Source organism: Cervus elaphus, chromosome 11 (assembly GCF_910594005.1).
Source record: "Cervus elaphus chromosome 11, mCerEla1.1, whole genome shotgun sequence".
NCBI classification, from domain to species: Eukaryota; Metazoa; Chordata; class Mammalia; order Artiodactyla; family Cervidae; genus Cervus; species Cervus elaphus.
Window position 1 is genome coordinate 84,416,321 of NC_057825.1, and position 15,357 is coordinate 84,431,677.

The window sequence follows — 15,357 nt, forward strand, 5'->3', positions numbered from 1 at the left end:
TTTATTCTTTGCTTTTCTTCTGAAAATTCTGATGGAGGGGCATGATTTAGGCTGTCCTCCCTTCTAGCATCTAAATTCAATAAACACCAGGTTGTCACACCCCAAACCCTCTGCTGAGAGGTGAGAGGGAGAGAGGTGGATTTTCTGTGAAGGAATCCTGGGACTGAAGAATGGCTTTTTTGGTCCACAAGGTTCCAGCTTTAATGAGGCCAATAATACTGACTGGGGCTGGCCAGAGGCGTTTCCTCTAAGCAGAAAAAGGATGAACTAGAGGAACACGGGGGTCTTTCAAATTGTGGTCACTCCAGCGTGGCATCACTTACACAGACTACTTCCAAGAGCAACGGGATGAGGTCTTCTGACTGGAAGAATACGGCCACACTTTCTGTGGTCCTTTTCCTGTAATCCTAGAATTTCTCAACTACTGACACACAGCAGAATATGACGGTCATGTGCAGTCTGTGATGACCTTTTCAAAAATGCCTTCTCTAAAAGAGGGAATGAGGATTCCCTTCCTAACTTTCCCTACTGCATGGTGGGATCTTGAGCAACTATTCTGAGTTTCGTCAACGCCCTGAGCATGTTGTCTGCCTTTTAAAAGACAGAAGCAGCTAGATTGGACCCTCCCTCCTCCTCCTCCTCCACAAATGTACACTCGCTGAGAACAAGAGAAACCCCACGTACCATTAACACATTCAAAGACATCACAGCACTTTCCAGGTGTCCCATCTCCACGAGAGACTATGCGGGGAGTGGATCCCACCTCACACACGGGGAAACCACATAAGCCAGAGAGACACTCGCATCTGAAACCAGAGAAAAGGGAAGGAAAACCCCGTGAATAAACAACAACACAGAAGTTGGGAGACCACACACAAAGCGGCTGCGGCACACTCCTCACCCCTCTCCAGGACGCTGCCCTGTGCAGCTGGTGTCACCGGGGCATGGGGAGTGGGTCCTAACGCAATTGGCATTCCAAATAACTAAGGCTCATCTCCTGAGTGTACGCCCAGATATTTAACATTAACCATTTGGACAGAAAAATTCCTAAAATGCATTACTTCATTTCTTACTTAACCAGACTGGTATTGAGCATAACAGACACTTTCTTGATGACTCAGGGCCATCTTTTTATGCGTACATTATCCTGTCTCTCCAGACATCAGTGATGCTTGGACGGGCTGACGCAGAACGGTGCTCCTGCATTTTCTAATGATTCTGTGATGCTGCTTTGCTGCTGTTGACCTTTAGGTGTTTCTCAGGAATGTTTCTGACTCTTCTTTCAACGAATAGGTCATTAGTTTTTCAGCTTTTTTTTTTTTTTTTTTACTCAGTGGAATTGTGCCTAGTAGCACCCTCCTTTGGAGCTACATTAATTTATAATTATATAATAAAAAAACAGATTCTGATTGAAGACCGAGGAACTCTTGACAAATAAAGGGTATAAGCTGTAGCAAATGGATCTTGTGACAGCTATCTGGATGCTGAAAGTTTTAATGTTTTAGGTTTTCTAAGCTGCATGTGTACATTCCTCTGAATGCAAACTACCTCTGTTGGCTCTCACCCTTAACTTCAATTCTCCTGCAAAATTTGCTTGACCGCAAGAAAATAAGAGGCAGGTTAAAAAAAAAAGGGGAGAAAAAGATGTTGTCAACTGCCTGATGTCAGAATGAAATCGGAGGCAGGAAATGAGAAGCCCAATGCAGCAGGGCGTCAGGATGTAAATGTAACACAAGGGAGGAGCAGCCAGGCTCTGCCCTGGACTCCCCTGGCAATGGAAGTGTGGGTCAGAGGTGGAGAGGATGACTAAGGAAGTTCCCAGTTGACAGGAGTGAAGGGAAGGCCTCCTAAAAAGAGACATCCTTGCCAGAAGCACGTGGGTATTTATGTACCAGAGAGGTCAAGATTCGGGGAGGGTAACATTCCCAGGAGGGAAGAACTATTAACACATCAATTCATTAATTCTGTTTTTTCCCTCTTCTTATTTGTTTTGTTCTCTTATTTTTCTTCAGATTTTTTCTAAAATAAAATGTCTGTCTTCCACAAGTACTTCCATAATCAGACCCAGAGATTTAATGACATTTAGTTAAGTGTAGAACTAAAGTAGAAACGAATTCAGATAAAATCTGCACCAAAGATCATTAAAGCCACCGGAAAGGTGTGCGTGAACCCTCTGAGGCCTCGTCCTTGTGGGGAGACGGCTATATATGCTTTATGGTGGAGTTGAGGGCGTTAGGTGATTAAGGTTTTGCTGCAATAGTATTTCTGTGATTTAGAATAAATGTTTGGCTGTTTGGTGTGAGCAGCGTGAGGAGCTCTCGATTCATAATCTGTATTCCTACAGGACAATCACCTTCCATGGCTGAGTAAACATGAACTGAGCTTTCAGTCCCTGGAAAGGTTATGCGACAGTCTCTCATTTTTATGTGCATGGCCACTGCAGTTTTAAACGGATGATCATATTCCTGTGACATTATAGTAACAATATATCCTTTACATTTACTGCACTTGACACTCTGTACAGCTTTAACTTTTCAGAGTTCACAGACTAATGGGGAAAGAGCATTGAGAGGACCCGCCCTGATTCCAGTATCTGGATGTAATGACAATGAAAGCATCCTCCAAGAACAGCTGACCACCCTTCCACGTCTTTGGGGATTGGGTATCTTCTCTCCCACTCCTGGGTTCTAGGAAATCACTCTAAGCTAAACAGCAGGGAGTGTACGAACGACCAATAAACACCTCATGTGATGTCTTTGGACCTTTCAGAGATCTTTACTGAACATGCATGTGCACTTGTGTGCCAGGCTTTGTGCCAGGCTATCAGAAATCACACCAACTTGAAAAACATAACTAAGTTTGCCTTAAGTCTATTCTCCCCACTTTGTTGTTGTCTGTTGCTAAGTCTTATCTGACTCTTGTGACCCATGGACTGTAGCCAGCCAGGCTCCTCTGTCCATGGAATTTCCAAGATGAGAATACTGGAGTGGACTGCCGTTTCCTTCTCCAGGGGATCATCCAGACCCAGGGATGGAACCTGTGTCTCCTGCACTGCATGTGGATTCTTCACCACAGAGCCACCAGGGAAGCCTGCTTCCCCCACTTTTACATTTGATCTGTTCCCACTTTTATATTTAACCTATTTCCCACTTTTTAAAATACCTCTCTGATTTTCTTAAGAGACCCACATGGGTTGTCTCTGGCAAGCTGCAGAAGATCTAAAACTGCACAACTGCCTAGTAACCCACTGGGGAAAGGAAAACCCTTTAGGCTGAATTTTTATTTCTAAACCCAGAAGGACTGCACAACACAGAACCAAGGATTCTGACGCCCTGGTTTTGGCTGGTGGGCTTGCTCCTGCTCCCTTCCCCTTCTTGACCAGCCCTTGGGCAAGCCCTCCGTAGTTACTGCCACCTTTGACTCCTCAGAACCTGAAACTAGCACATGTTCAAGACCACTAGCACCTTAAAAAAGAAGGAACCTATGAAGGAAACCAACAGGGAAAAATCTGGGCTCACATCGGATATCTACTGAGCAAGGATCTATTAGGTTGAGGCTTTACAAAACTTCCTTCTTTGCAGATCAAAAATAGTCAAATGGCAATTTTACACAGTTCAACAAAAGACAACTTGTGTGAGTTCTCTTTTGACGGATAAAGTCTGTACTGTCTCAGGTAACAAATGAGGGCCGAACAGGAACCTTTTCCCCAAGGAAATATATTACATTATAAGTAATGTTGAGTCCAAGGCAGCTTGATCAAAATTCTCTTGATCAAAATTCTCTAGATTCTCTGGTTTACCTACACTGGAGGTCAGGAGTGTTCCCTTCCACAGATGGGAATAGTGAGGCAGGCAGCCTCATCAACTGATCTGAAATCAAGTAAGGTTTCCTATCCTGTTATTTATAGTGAGTCATGGGGAGGAAATGCTAAATTACAGAGCAACTGAAGCACGCAAGCGGAATCTTGCCCTTATCACCTTTTCTCTTCATTCTTATTCTTTTTTTGGTCCCTCCTCCCAATCTCCCTCTTGCCCTTTACCCCAAAGCCTGGATAAAGAACAAGCAATGGAATGGGAAAACATGTGGGTTAGTGGCTGAGAAAACAGACTAACCTATAAGTAAATCGATGTCCACACTTACCCCTGACTTCTAGAACCTTCCATCCTCCAACTTCCAGGTTCCAACCTGGTCTCTCCTCACCTAGATCTCTCCTTCTCCCAATTCATGCCACACCCGTCCTATGGTTCAGTTCCTGCACTTCCGTAGTCACAAGCCTTCAGTTACTCTTCATTTAACTGATAAACTTGTCAGCCTAGCATTCAACACTCTCAAGTCCTCCACATCTCTTTATTCCCATGCAGTACTTCTCTTCATTCTCTTGATGCTAGCCACCTTCTCCAAACAAGCCCTCCCTCTGGTGTCTCCGTGCAGCCTACTCTACTCCCTGCTGAACATTCCTTATCTAGCCTTCATCTCCCGCTGTCTGTCTAGATACCATCTGTCTTTCTAGATTCCTTTAGATAGTAACTCCTCTCTGCAGCCCTAAACACCACACTTCTCTTAGGACACCTGGAGCAGAAGAGCTAAGGGCTTTTTAAAGAAAACCAATAAATAAAACAACAGCTTTATCGGGACACAATTCACATCCTATAAAATTCACCCCTGTAGAGTATACAATTTGATGGTATTTATATTCACAGGGTTGGGCTACCATTACCACTACCCAAATTTAGAACATTTTCATCATCTCATAAGAAGCCCTGTACTTCCCATTTCTTTTCTCCCAGCCCATGGCAATCACGAGTCTTTATTCTTTCTCCATGGATCTTCCTATTCTGGTCAGCTCATATAAAAGGAATCACAGGCTAAGGGCTTTTTAACCTCCAACAAGAAGCAACTTGTATTTGCAATCTGCCTGCAAAATCAAGCCTTTAATGTTATCCTTGGTATTAAGATAATCATCAATCAAGGTCCCACATTAATAAATGTTTGCATAATGTAATCACAGCTGCAGCCAGGTAGGTGAGTTAAGCTGTCTTTTTGCCCTCTCCAGTAGGTAATGGATCCAGCTTAGTGGCAAGCACAAAGATGAACAGCACTCAGAAGAATCATCTAAGCCCCTAGAGGGCACTCCCCTCCTTCAGAGGCCTGCATGGGCTGGTTCTCTGGGCTGAAAGGCAGTGCACAGGCCAGTCTCCCCTTTGTGTCATTTACCTCCTGATCTACACAGACACTCCCAGGCAGGCCGGGGTCCCAGCACAACTTTCGAGGTGCTCCCAAGTCTCTAGTTATCTTCTAGCTTCCATATTCTGTGACGTGTGGAGGAGACAGCAGATGTGTCTGCCCAGATGTGCTGACACAGTGTATGCACATATGTGACAATGGCAATCTGCGATTCACTGAATCCTCCCTCCCCACCCCATCCCTCAGTGCCACGGCTCAGCCATCCACCCTGTCTCCCATGCCTGCCTCTCTTTCTCCCCAGGCAAATTCCATGCAGCCTGAAGGCCACCCGCTCGCTCCACAAGGCCTTCTCTCATCAAATAAGCAACCAGGATTGGTTAGTTCTCTCTCCTGGTATAGAGTTGCTCCTTATACAAAATCAAAATCCTACCGTTTCTCCTGTGAATTCCCCTCGTGCAGGGACATGTCTTATTTGTCTTGTAATGAAAAAAATGAATGATATAAAGACATCTAAACAGTAATCTGGAATAAGATTTTTTTTTGTGTGTGTGGCTAGTAAGTCAGAGGTTCGACCATGCGATGTTTTTAAAATTTTTATTTTTAATAAATTTTAGACACAGAGCTCCTCAGTGCCGTGCTTTTCAAAACCAGCGTGTGGAGGGAAAGACTATGGGATTTGTTTAGAATGCAGATTCCAGGGTACCATTGTCAAGGACTGTTTCTCTGAGTGTCTGGGGCAGGGCTCTAGAAGCTGCCTGGATGATAAGATCTCCAGGAGATTCCACTGGGAATCTGGAGCCCACTTTCTGAACAATTTGCTCCTAAAGCTCCTAAAGGAAGTGATGCTGAAGTTGAAGCCACCTGATGCCGAAGAGCTGACTCACTGGAAAAGACCCTGATGCTGGGAAAGATTGAAGGCAGGAGGAGAAGGGGACGACAGAGGATGAGATGGTTGGATGGCATCACCGACTCTATGGATATGAGTTTGAGCAAGCTCTGGGAGATGGTGAAGGACAGGGAAGCCTGGCGTGCTGCAGTCCGCTCAGTGGCAAAGAGTCAGACACGACCAAGTGACTGAACAACAACAAAGGTACAGTGTTTCAATAAAGTAGGTTGCACTTCCCAGCAGCAAAAGCCATGTACAGCTAGTTTTGTCATTTTACTGAGTAGTATATTTTGATCAGCAGCCCTTGCTCTTGATCGTTTACTAGCCTCCTTCCTGCCTGAACACAGCTAGCCTACAAGTTAAGAGACGCAGAATGAAGAAAATAATAACTGAATTCACTATCCAATACCATCAACCCATCAAAAGATGGTGACTGCTAGCAAGCCACTTAACCTGTGGGATGCTCAGCTTTCTCCTTCTTAAAACGAGATGGTTGGACCTTCATGAGTTTTCCTCGAACTATAAAATCCCAGGATTCCAACACTGTCATTCCCATCACAGTCTGATCTTGGCTCATCCCTGTCTGCAGCTTCTCCTTGTCTGCACCTCATCCTCGAAGCACATCACAGTCTCTCCCTTCAAGCCCCTCAACCTCCAGACCTGGCTCATGATGGGCCTTGTCTCTTTCTTTTTCCCCCAAGGAGAATGCAGGAAAAGGAATGATACACTCAATACTGGCATCTCCATATTACCAGGCACATCTTCATAACTACACTGAAGAATCAACAGTCTGTTTCACCACAATGATGACAGAAACCGTAAAGGATGCTAAACCACAGGGAGATGGCAGAAGACGCTGTGGGGAGAAGGATCCTCTTGGCCTTCCTCCCACCACTCAACAAAGCAGCAAACTATCAGACTCCTCATTGTCCCCTAGCAGATCCTCATTCCTACCTGTTCGTGGAGGAAACACCACTGATTGAGGCCCCTGAAAACATGTCTCCCAACCCTGGATGCATTCCACATCCAAACTGAGTCCTGGGCCCTTGGCAAGGAGAAAATCACTGTCTATAAATAAAAAATGACTCTATTTAGGTGGGAGGCAGTGCTCTCTTTACACAGGAAACAAGAATAAACGTGGAATTAAAAGGGCAAAGCACGTGTACTACTAGGATTCCACACATCATAAAAATAAAATAACTGTCAGTAACGGAAGTTATAATGACACATAAAACATATTCCTAGTCTATAAAAAGTAGTTTCAATTTTAATTAAATCTGACCTATCTACTATCTTTCTACTGATTAAATTTCTAACCTCTTTCTAGCTATGTGTAAGTTCTGTGTTTTGTTTTGTTTTTTAAGAAGACTGCAAATAAAACCTCCAAAAAGAAATGTGTTTCCCAGCTGAGGGCCTGCCTAACCTGGTAGAAAACTGCCCTCCCTATGTATCTTACCATGTTTCTCCTGCTTCATCTGCCAGATTTACTACTAAGTAACAACCCCCACCCCACGCCATCCCCAGCCCATTCAGCCACCATCTCCTTCATTTCCCCACCCAGGCGGTTCAGCATGTGCCTCGGCTGCAGCAGCAAGCACAGGGCCTGGCTCCAAGGACCACACGCCTCCTCCCAGGGGCCTCCTCACTCCTCTTTTCACCTGTAAAGCCAGAAACCCCATGTTCTGCATCACTTTCCCTTCAAAGACAACAGTAAAATCACTCTGCTTTTGGTCGCTGTTGTGTTTTGCATGTTTCCGTGGGGAGCAGCGGAAGGTCATGCTTCAGTAAAGGGGCAGCATCAACAGAGGGCAAACGGAGAAAACAGTCCTCTGCACTTCCTGCTACACGGTACTAACAGGAAGGTCCATCGTAAGCCCTTAATGACACAGGCATTATGACCACCCTCTTCCTAGCTTTATCAAGGGGTGGATGATTATGGCTGGATTCTCAATGCTGGCCTGTGGCTCAAGGAACTTAACTGTAGGTGCTAAGTTGGAGAGAAAGTGGTATAAATCGTAAGACAATAGGAGCTGTGGGCTCACACCATTCCTAGAAATCACCCTCCGGAGCCAAGCCCCACAGTAAGCAGGTCAGGTCAGGAGAAAGCCAGTGTACATTGCATAGGTCCTCTGTCCCACGTGACTGTTTAAACAAGAAGAGTTGGGACTGTTCCCAAGAGACTCCTCCTGGCAGCGGGGGAACCAGAGGCACAGACACACAGCTGGGAAGCACCCCCAGGGCCCAGGCCCCTGTTGAAACACCGAGACCTCGGATCTGGTGGGGGTCCTGAACTGAACTCAGCGCGGCCCAACAACCTGATAACTACCACGACCCAGGACAAGAAGCTCTCTGCCTTCACCTCCCCAGGCCCGGGGCAAGACACTGGTGTGTGCTTCCATGGTGGGCAGGACGGCTGCAGAGCGGGGACAGGAGTGAGAGGTGCGTGGAGACCCAGGCAGGAGAGGCAGGAGGAGGGGACACCAGCACGCTGCACTCTGGGAAGGAGGAGGAGTGGGTCTGGTGGGGACAGTATGTTCCAACAAAGCAACATCAGGTGTCCCAGTTCAGGGCTGGATTCGCCGACTGCCTTAGGAATGGATGCTTCACGACGTGGGAGCGGCTTGCTGGTGAACACGCAGTGACCCTGGAACTCTCTGCCGAGTATGTGGGCGCAGCAGGCACTCAGCAGGGTGGGCTCGGGATACACAGGTGCTTGGTTCAAGAAGTCTGGTTTAAGGAGGTATCGGATACATATAAACAAACCAGAGCACAAGTTGATGGGGACTATTCTGTTTCCTCCCAGATCACATGAAGAACAAACTCCAACATCCGGACTATCTGGAAATGTGGACAGACCCTCCACTGCTGGGGCTGCTAACGCTTCTGTAGGTCCTCGGAGCTGCTTGCGACCTGAGCTGGCACTGAAAGAGCTGACTTTGAGCACGCGTCCCCTGGATCCCTTGGGGCTGCTGATTCCCAGACCTCTCATCCTTGTCATCAGTGTAAAGTGCAAGGTCCTCTGGTCTTCCATCCTCAAGGGAATGTACATCCTCAGAGACCACCCTGCTTCCCAGGGACTCACCCTTTCGTGCCCACTGCTCGGCCTCCCCCACCCTTTCCTCTCCCAGAATCTGATTATCATCACAAAGTGCACCATCAAATCTGTTCTAGCCCTTACCTGGCTCACTTGAAAACATTACTTCCTTAAGGTGAGACCATGAACGTCCCCACACTCACCTTTCCCCTGGGCTTGTTCTTCACAGTGACTACAGGCCAGCCCTCACTGCGGCTTGCCTCCCTCAAGCCTCCATGCAAGCCCCCCTAGCCCCCTGGGGCTTTATCTCCTGCCCATTTCCTACAGGGGGGTGGAGGTTCTGAGAGAGTGCTCTGACATGCGGGAATCTTAGGTGTGACTTCTGGCCACGTGGGAGCTGTGTGACCTTGGGCACCCCATCAGCTCTCTCAAGCTCACTTGTTCTGCATGTAGGACAAGGAAGATTCAAGATTCCCTATCTCATGGGACTGCGACGTGGATTCAATACACTGATGTAACCAACACAGTGTGTGGAACATAGAATCACTGAACTCCTGTGAACTACTTCATATCACTATCATTTGGAAGCTTCCAGGTCTATATGGAGGAAGCCTTTTCACCATCCTGACCCCCTCACCTGATCTTTTGGACTCCAGTGACCCTTGCTGCCCCTCTACTTCAGCCATCTGCTTTCACCAGCCACACTTCTCTCAAACGTCAAATCAGACTTCCTATAGTCCACAATATTGGGGGTTGATTTTGGAATTTTCAGAATAATGGTTCATTTTTCCTTCCAGCTGTCTCAGGCCCAGGCTCCCACCACACTGACTCCTCAACCTTATTGAGACTTCTATTCCCAAATGGTTCACTTTTCTTCTAAGCCTGGGCCTCATTTGATGGTATCTCCTTCACAAAAAACAGCCCCCAAACCCACGGCATTTTACCTGAGCCACCAGCTTCATGATACCTCTAAATTCCCGGCCCCTTTAATCTTGTCCCTTGACATCAACCCCAAGTCAGATACACCCTGAAATGGCAAATGTGACTGTCTTTTTTCAAAGGTTGGAAGGGTGCTGTGGACAACTCTAGAGGGTCTGTGCCCTCTGAAGGGACTTCACTATTCACTCCATGCAGAAATGTATAGTCAGTGTTGCTATACTTTCCAACTGCTCAAGAGACACCAGATTTTTCCATGAAGAATCCCAGGTTTTAAATGTTGATGACTAATTTAAAGATGGACAAAAAAAAAGGCAATGTCCAGAAAACATATCTTGGGGTCAAATTCAGCTCCAAGGCAGCCAGCTGCAAACTGGAATTCAAACCAGTGACTTCCTTTAATACCCAAGCTGTCGATAGGTGGTGGAGGGAAAAAAAAAAAAATCACATTTCTGGCAGTAGCTGTTCTACATCTTCAACACTGGAGTCCCTCATGCATCTGAAGACCTCCGTTCAACCCTTAGGATCATTCTTCCAACTGCAGGCACAGAGAGCCAATGCTGTGTGTCTGTGTGTGTATGACCAGGGTAGTGAGAGTGGACACAGGTGGGAAGTGTTCATCCCACATGGGGAAGAGAGGGTGGAGGGAAAGACATTCCTGGAAGGGGGAAGAAACTACTCACATTTAGAGGCAAGAAAGAATAGCGTTTAGGCTGGAGCACATGGTTCAAGTCACCAGGAGGATATTATATGCTGGGCTGGGGAACTGGGGGATATTGTGGGGGAAACTTGTGGGAGGCATGAACTAGTGAGATAGGCCAGAGCTGGGTAATAAGGGGCCTGGTGTACCATACTAAGAAGTACCATTAATTGAAAGCAGTAAGAAACTAAATAATATTTACATCTAGTGATGTAGTTTTGTAAAAGGGATGATTACCAAAGGAAAAAAGAAAAAACAACATGGGCATGAATTCCATTTTTCTTGAATCATCACATGTGCTGTGTGCTCAGTAGCTCACTGGTGTCTGACTCTTTGCGACCCCATGGACTGTAGCCCGCCAGGCTCCTCTGTCTGTGGAATTCTCCAGACAAGAATATTAGGGTAGGTTGCCATTTCTTACTTCAGAGGATCTTCCTGACCCAGGGATCGAGCCTGCATCTCTTTGCATCTCCTGCACTAGCAGCAGCAGCAGCACTACCTGCATGGGTGGGATTAGTGCTAATTTTTAAAAAATAATTACTTTGAGAATAATTACAATATTGATGTGGTTTTTGCCATACATCGACATGAATCAGCCATGGGTGCACATGTGTCTCCCCATCCTGACCCTCCCTGTCCCAGAGCACCGGCTTTGAGAGTCCTGCTTCACGCACTGAACTTGCACTGGTCATTTATCTTCCATACAGTAGTATACGTGTTTCGGTGCTATTCTCTCACATCATCCCACCCTCGCCTCCTCCCACAGAGTCCAAAGTCTGTTCTTTACATCTGTATCTCTTTTGCTGCCCTGCATATAGGATTGTTGTCACCGTCTTTCTAAATTCCATATATATGTGTTAATACACTGTATTGGTGTTTTTTAAGTTGTAAGACACATTAAAAATATAAAAATCGATGACCACAATAGCCTAGAATGCCCTTTCCTCTTTCTCCATCTGGTGAACTCTGACTCATTCTTAAAGACTGAGCTCAAAAGTCAAATCCAACAGTCAAATTCCAAATCGAAATCAGTATCTCTTTATAAGCTTACTGTTTTTTTGTACAATTCTACTTCTAAAGCATGTAGCACTTTAAATTGCTCCAATTATCTACATCTGTCTTCCCTTTAGACTGTAAGCTCCTTGACATCAGTCTCTACTTCTTATTCCTACAAGGTTAGCAAAACATCCAGCACATGATAAACACTCAAATATTTGTTCTCCACACAGACTAAAAACATTATCGGATTCTGATGCTAGGACTTACTATAGCTTAACTACCTATAAATTTAACTAAAAGAGTATGCTGAGTATTTACCTGTGATAGACAATGATGAGATTGAGACTTACCAGGTGCATCCTTGTCCTCAAAAAAGTACACAATCTAACGTCTTAGAAAGTGTCATAAAAGTCTTCAAGAATCCATGCTCTAGTTGATGGAGATCAAAGTACTCCATCCTCTTATCACAAGAGCCATAGCATACAAACAAAGGCACTGGAAAGGACCATTTAAAATGTACTTGTCTGTGTGATAATACATTCACAACAGACGGAGCAAAAGTCCGAAAGAAACCAGTCGTCTCTACCTTCAGGGTTGCAGTCAAACAGTTAAATGTCTGCTAAGCTCATATAACTCTCAACCCTCTGCAAACTGTGTCTCCACAATGATGAGTCTTATCACCTACAGCCCGTGTAAGGTGGCAATGAAGAGTAAAACACAGCCCAAGGCACTGGGTGTTGCTTTTGGCATTTCTAGAAGAGGGAGGGTTTTAACGGGTTCGATATGCCTGTTGGTTTCACAAGCAACTTCACAAAACATTTCTGTAGCACTGTCTGGAGCTATTCTTCCAACAGGCTGAGTCATGATGATGATGATGACGATATCAAATGAGGGTGGGTGGGTGAAGCCCTCTGAGATGCCATATCATCCAGGCTGTGGATTCTGTTTTCCATTTTTAATGAAAGTCTTATGGAATTCAGCTGAGGGACGTTCTTTCAGTGACAGAGGGCCACGTATTTATCATCTGGTGATGGCCAGTCTCCCTCATGTCAAACTGAAAGCCCCCGAGTGACAGCCTGAAGCTTTTTGTCTCAGGAGTAAAACAAGGACCAAATAAGAACAGACACTGGTCATATGCAACACAAACAGCGTAAGACACTAGTATAGGAAGTGCGGGGTTACACATCTGAAGTGAATTATTGACAAATTAAACTCTCTATTAGGGAAATAGTTCATCTCCAATGGGCAAGGGTTTTACTTCTAGGAAAGCATATTTTCTTCATTCTGGGGACAAGTCCAATAATAACATGGAATTCCTACAATTATTTTGTTTTACAAACATCAGAGTTTAATATAGACTCTGGCTTTTTTAGTCATGAGTTGACTTGCTCCTTTGGGCCAAAAATTACTGTGACAGAGGGCAACAGAATAGAAGTTCTTTTCTTAGTTGAGAAAGAAGGGCTTCAAATATATTTCCAAATTTTTCTGCATGTATTTAAAAACAGAGAGAATGCTGCATGATAGCGTGTCAAGAGTCAGGAATGTTTTGAATCTGCTCTATGCTAATGCATATTTTACATACTGTGTAAGTTAATTTTATTTATCCCCAAAGCAGCTAGATAAATTATTCAAATGAAAGGGAACAACCAAAATATGAACTGAATTAGAGAAATTTGTCTACTAATAGATCAATCTAAAAAAAAACCAAACTGTTATTAAGTGCCATCTTCTTCAAGACAAGGTCTTGGGAACAGATGGACATGATAATTAATTACAGGGCTTTAATTTGATCAAGTCCTTTTGAAAATGAATATTCAGGGGTAATTCTCACTGGTTAGTTTCAGTAAGCATCATACAAGCACCTTAATTACCCAGCACACTGTTAGGAGCGCAGGGATCTACAGAAACTGTTATTGGGTGATCTAAAACTTAACACTGTCTCAGAGGACTCAGAGGGGCTCTGGTTTTTCTGAGCCACCTGCAGGAAGTTTCTGGCTTTGACTTCCCTGTCTGGTTGGGCTGATGTGCCCGTGATGAGACCTGTCCTCCATGTTTCTGACCCTTGTGTAATTAATTATCCCGCCTACCCACTGGTCCCCAGCACCCTCTGAAAGGCACCATCCAGTTGAAGACAGGCTGAGGTTCTACAGTCAAGACTTGACTGGGGAGCTCTAGAAAACTGAACCACCCAAGTGCATGTGTAGGAACCAAGAGAAAGTTAAGGTATTTCTGACACTGACCCTTTAAGACCATTATGCAAAAGTGCTCAGCTGTGTCCGACTCTTTGCGACCCTATGAACTGTAGCCTGCCAGGCTCCTCTGTCTATGGGGTTTCCCAGGCAAGAATACTGGAGTGGGTTGCCATTTCCTTCTCCAGTTACGCAAAAGTGGATAGATGTTAAATGATGCAGAGGAGTGAGATGTGACTTCTCTATAAGCTGGCACCTGTAGATTCCAAGCTTTGCAACTACAGGCAAATATGGAGGGATATGAAAAAAGATCATCAGTGATTCTGTCTGTGTGTATGCTTTTTGAGGTCCTTGATTTCGTGGTTTGGATTTAAGGCTTGCCTAGTCTGGATTTAAAGCTTGCTGGTTGCTTTATTGTTTTTTCTTAAATGCAGTTTTCATTATTTGGTAGAAATCCAGTCTATGATTTGACTCTTTTCTGGAAGGCAGATTACCTCTGTTTGTGTTCCTTTCTTATTACCTTCCAAAGGTCTGAAACTCTTCTGAGACTGGTGGAGGTGGTATTTGTGAGGTGCTGAGTTCCTTCAAGCCTAAGCCTTATATTCTTCATCACCACACCCCAAACCAAGCCCAGTGTTCTCTGTCTTCCACGAGATTCCCAGTGAGTCTTCGCTATTTAACCGAGCACTTCCCAAACTACACCTTGTTTTCGCTCACTGCAGCTTTGTGGCTAGATTAATTTTGATGTAACTCAAGTGCTTCTGAAGGGAAAGGACAGCCTGCCAAAGATTCCACTCTGCTGGCTTCATCCAGGATGAGTCAATTTCAGGCTGTAAATTCTGAAACCCCAGAAAGCTTCTTTTCTAAATATCTACAACCAGTCACAAAAACCAATGTGCAGCTATCTCCAAGCCTCTATTATCACAATACAATACAGTACCAACAAGGCAAATTTTCTTGAGAGTCCAAAGAGATCAGGATGGAGCAAAGGGAACTAAGCATCCTGGATTTTCACCCTGAAGCAGCCGCATATGACTATTTAGATGCTGTAGTAAAATTCATAACCTTTATTCTGGCCATGGGCTGCATAGCTGATGTATCTTTCTTATACAACAGGGTTGGGCATCCTTCTTTTTATCTTATTTCCCTTCCTGGAATTATAGTGTTCGGAGCTTTATGGTACGACAGGGTATGAGTGAGGAACTATCTTCTAAGGTCAGTGTCTTATGAGACAGAAATAAAATTGAGGCTCAAACAAAGACAAGGGACTGTAACTCAATAGACCATTTTTTACTTGAAGAGACATAGAAAAAAGTGGTCTAATCATAAAGTTAGAGAATCTAAAACTCTTCCACAAATATAATGCTCTGTGTGTGTGTGTATACACAACTTAGTGTGAAATAAAGAAAAATGCCATAAAAATATGGAG

The 15,357-nt window shown here is 44.8% G+C and overlaps 1 protein-coding gene across 1 annotated transcript in view; it reads right to left on the reverse strand.

Moving 5' to 3' along the window:
• The window catches only part of CRIM1 (cysteine rich transmembrane BMP regulator 1), a 204,277-nt gene that overhangs the window by 86,271 nt on the left and 102,649 nt on the right, over window positions 1–15,357 (reverse strand). The window contains exon 5 of the mRNA XM_043918249.1: window positions 685–806. Coding sequence (XP_043774184.1) covers window positions 685–806 — 122 coding nt within the window. The remainder of the gene's footprint in view (window positions 1–684; window positions 807–15,357) is intronic.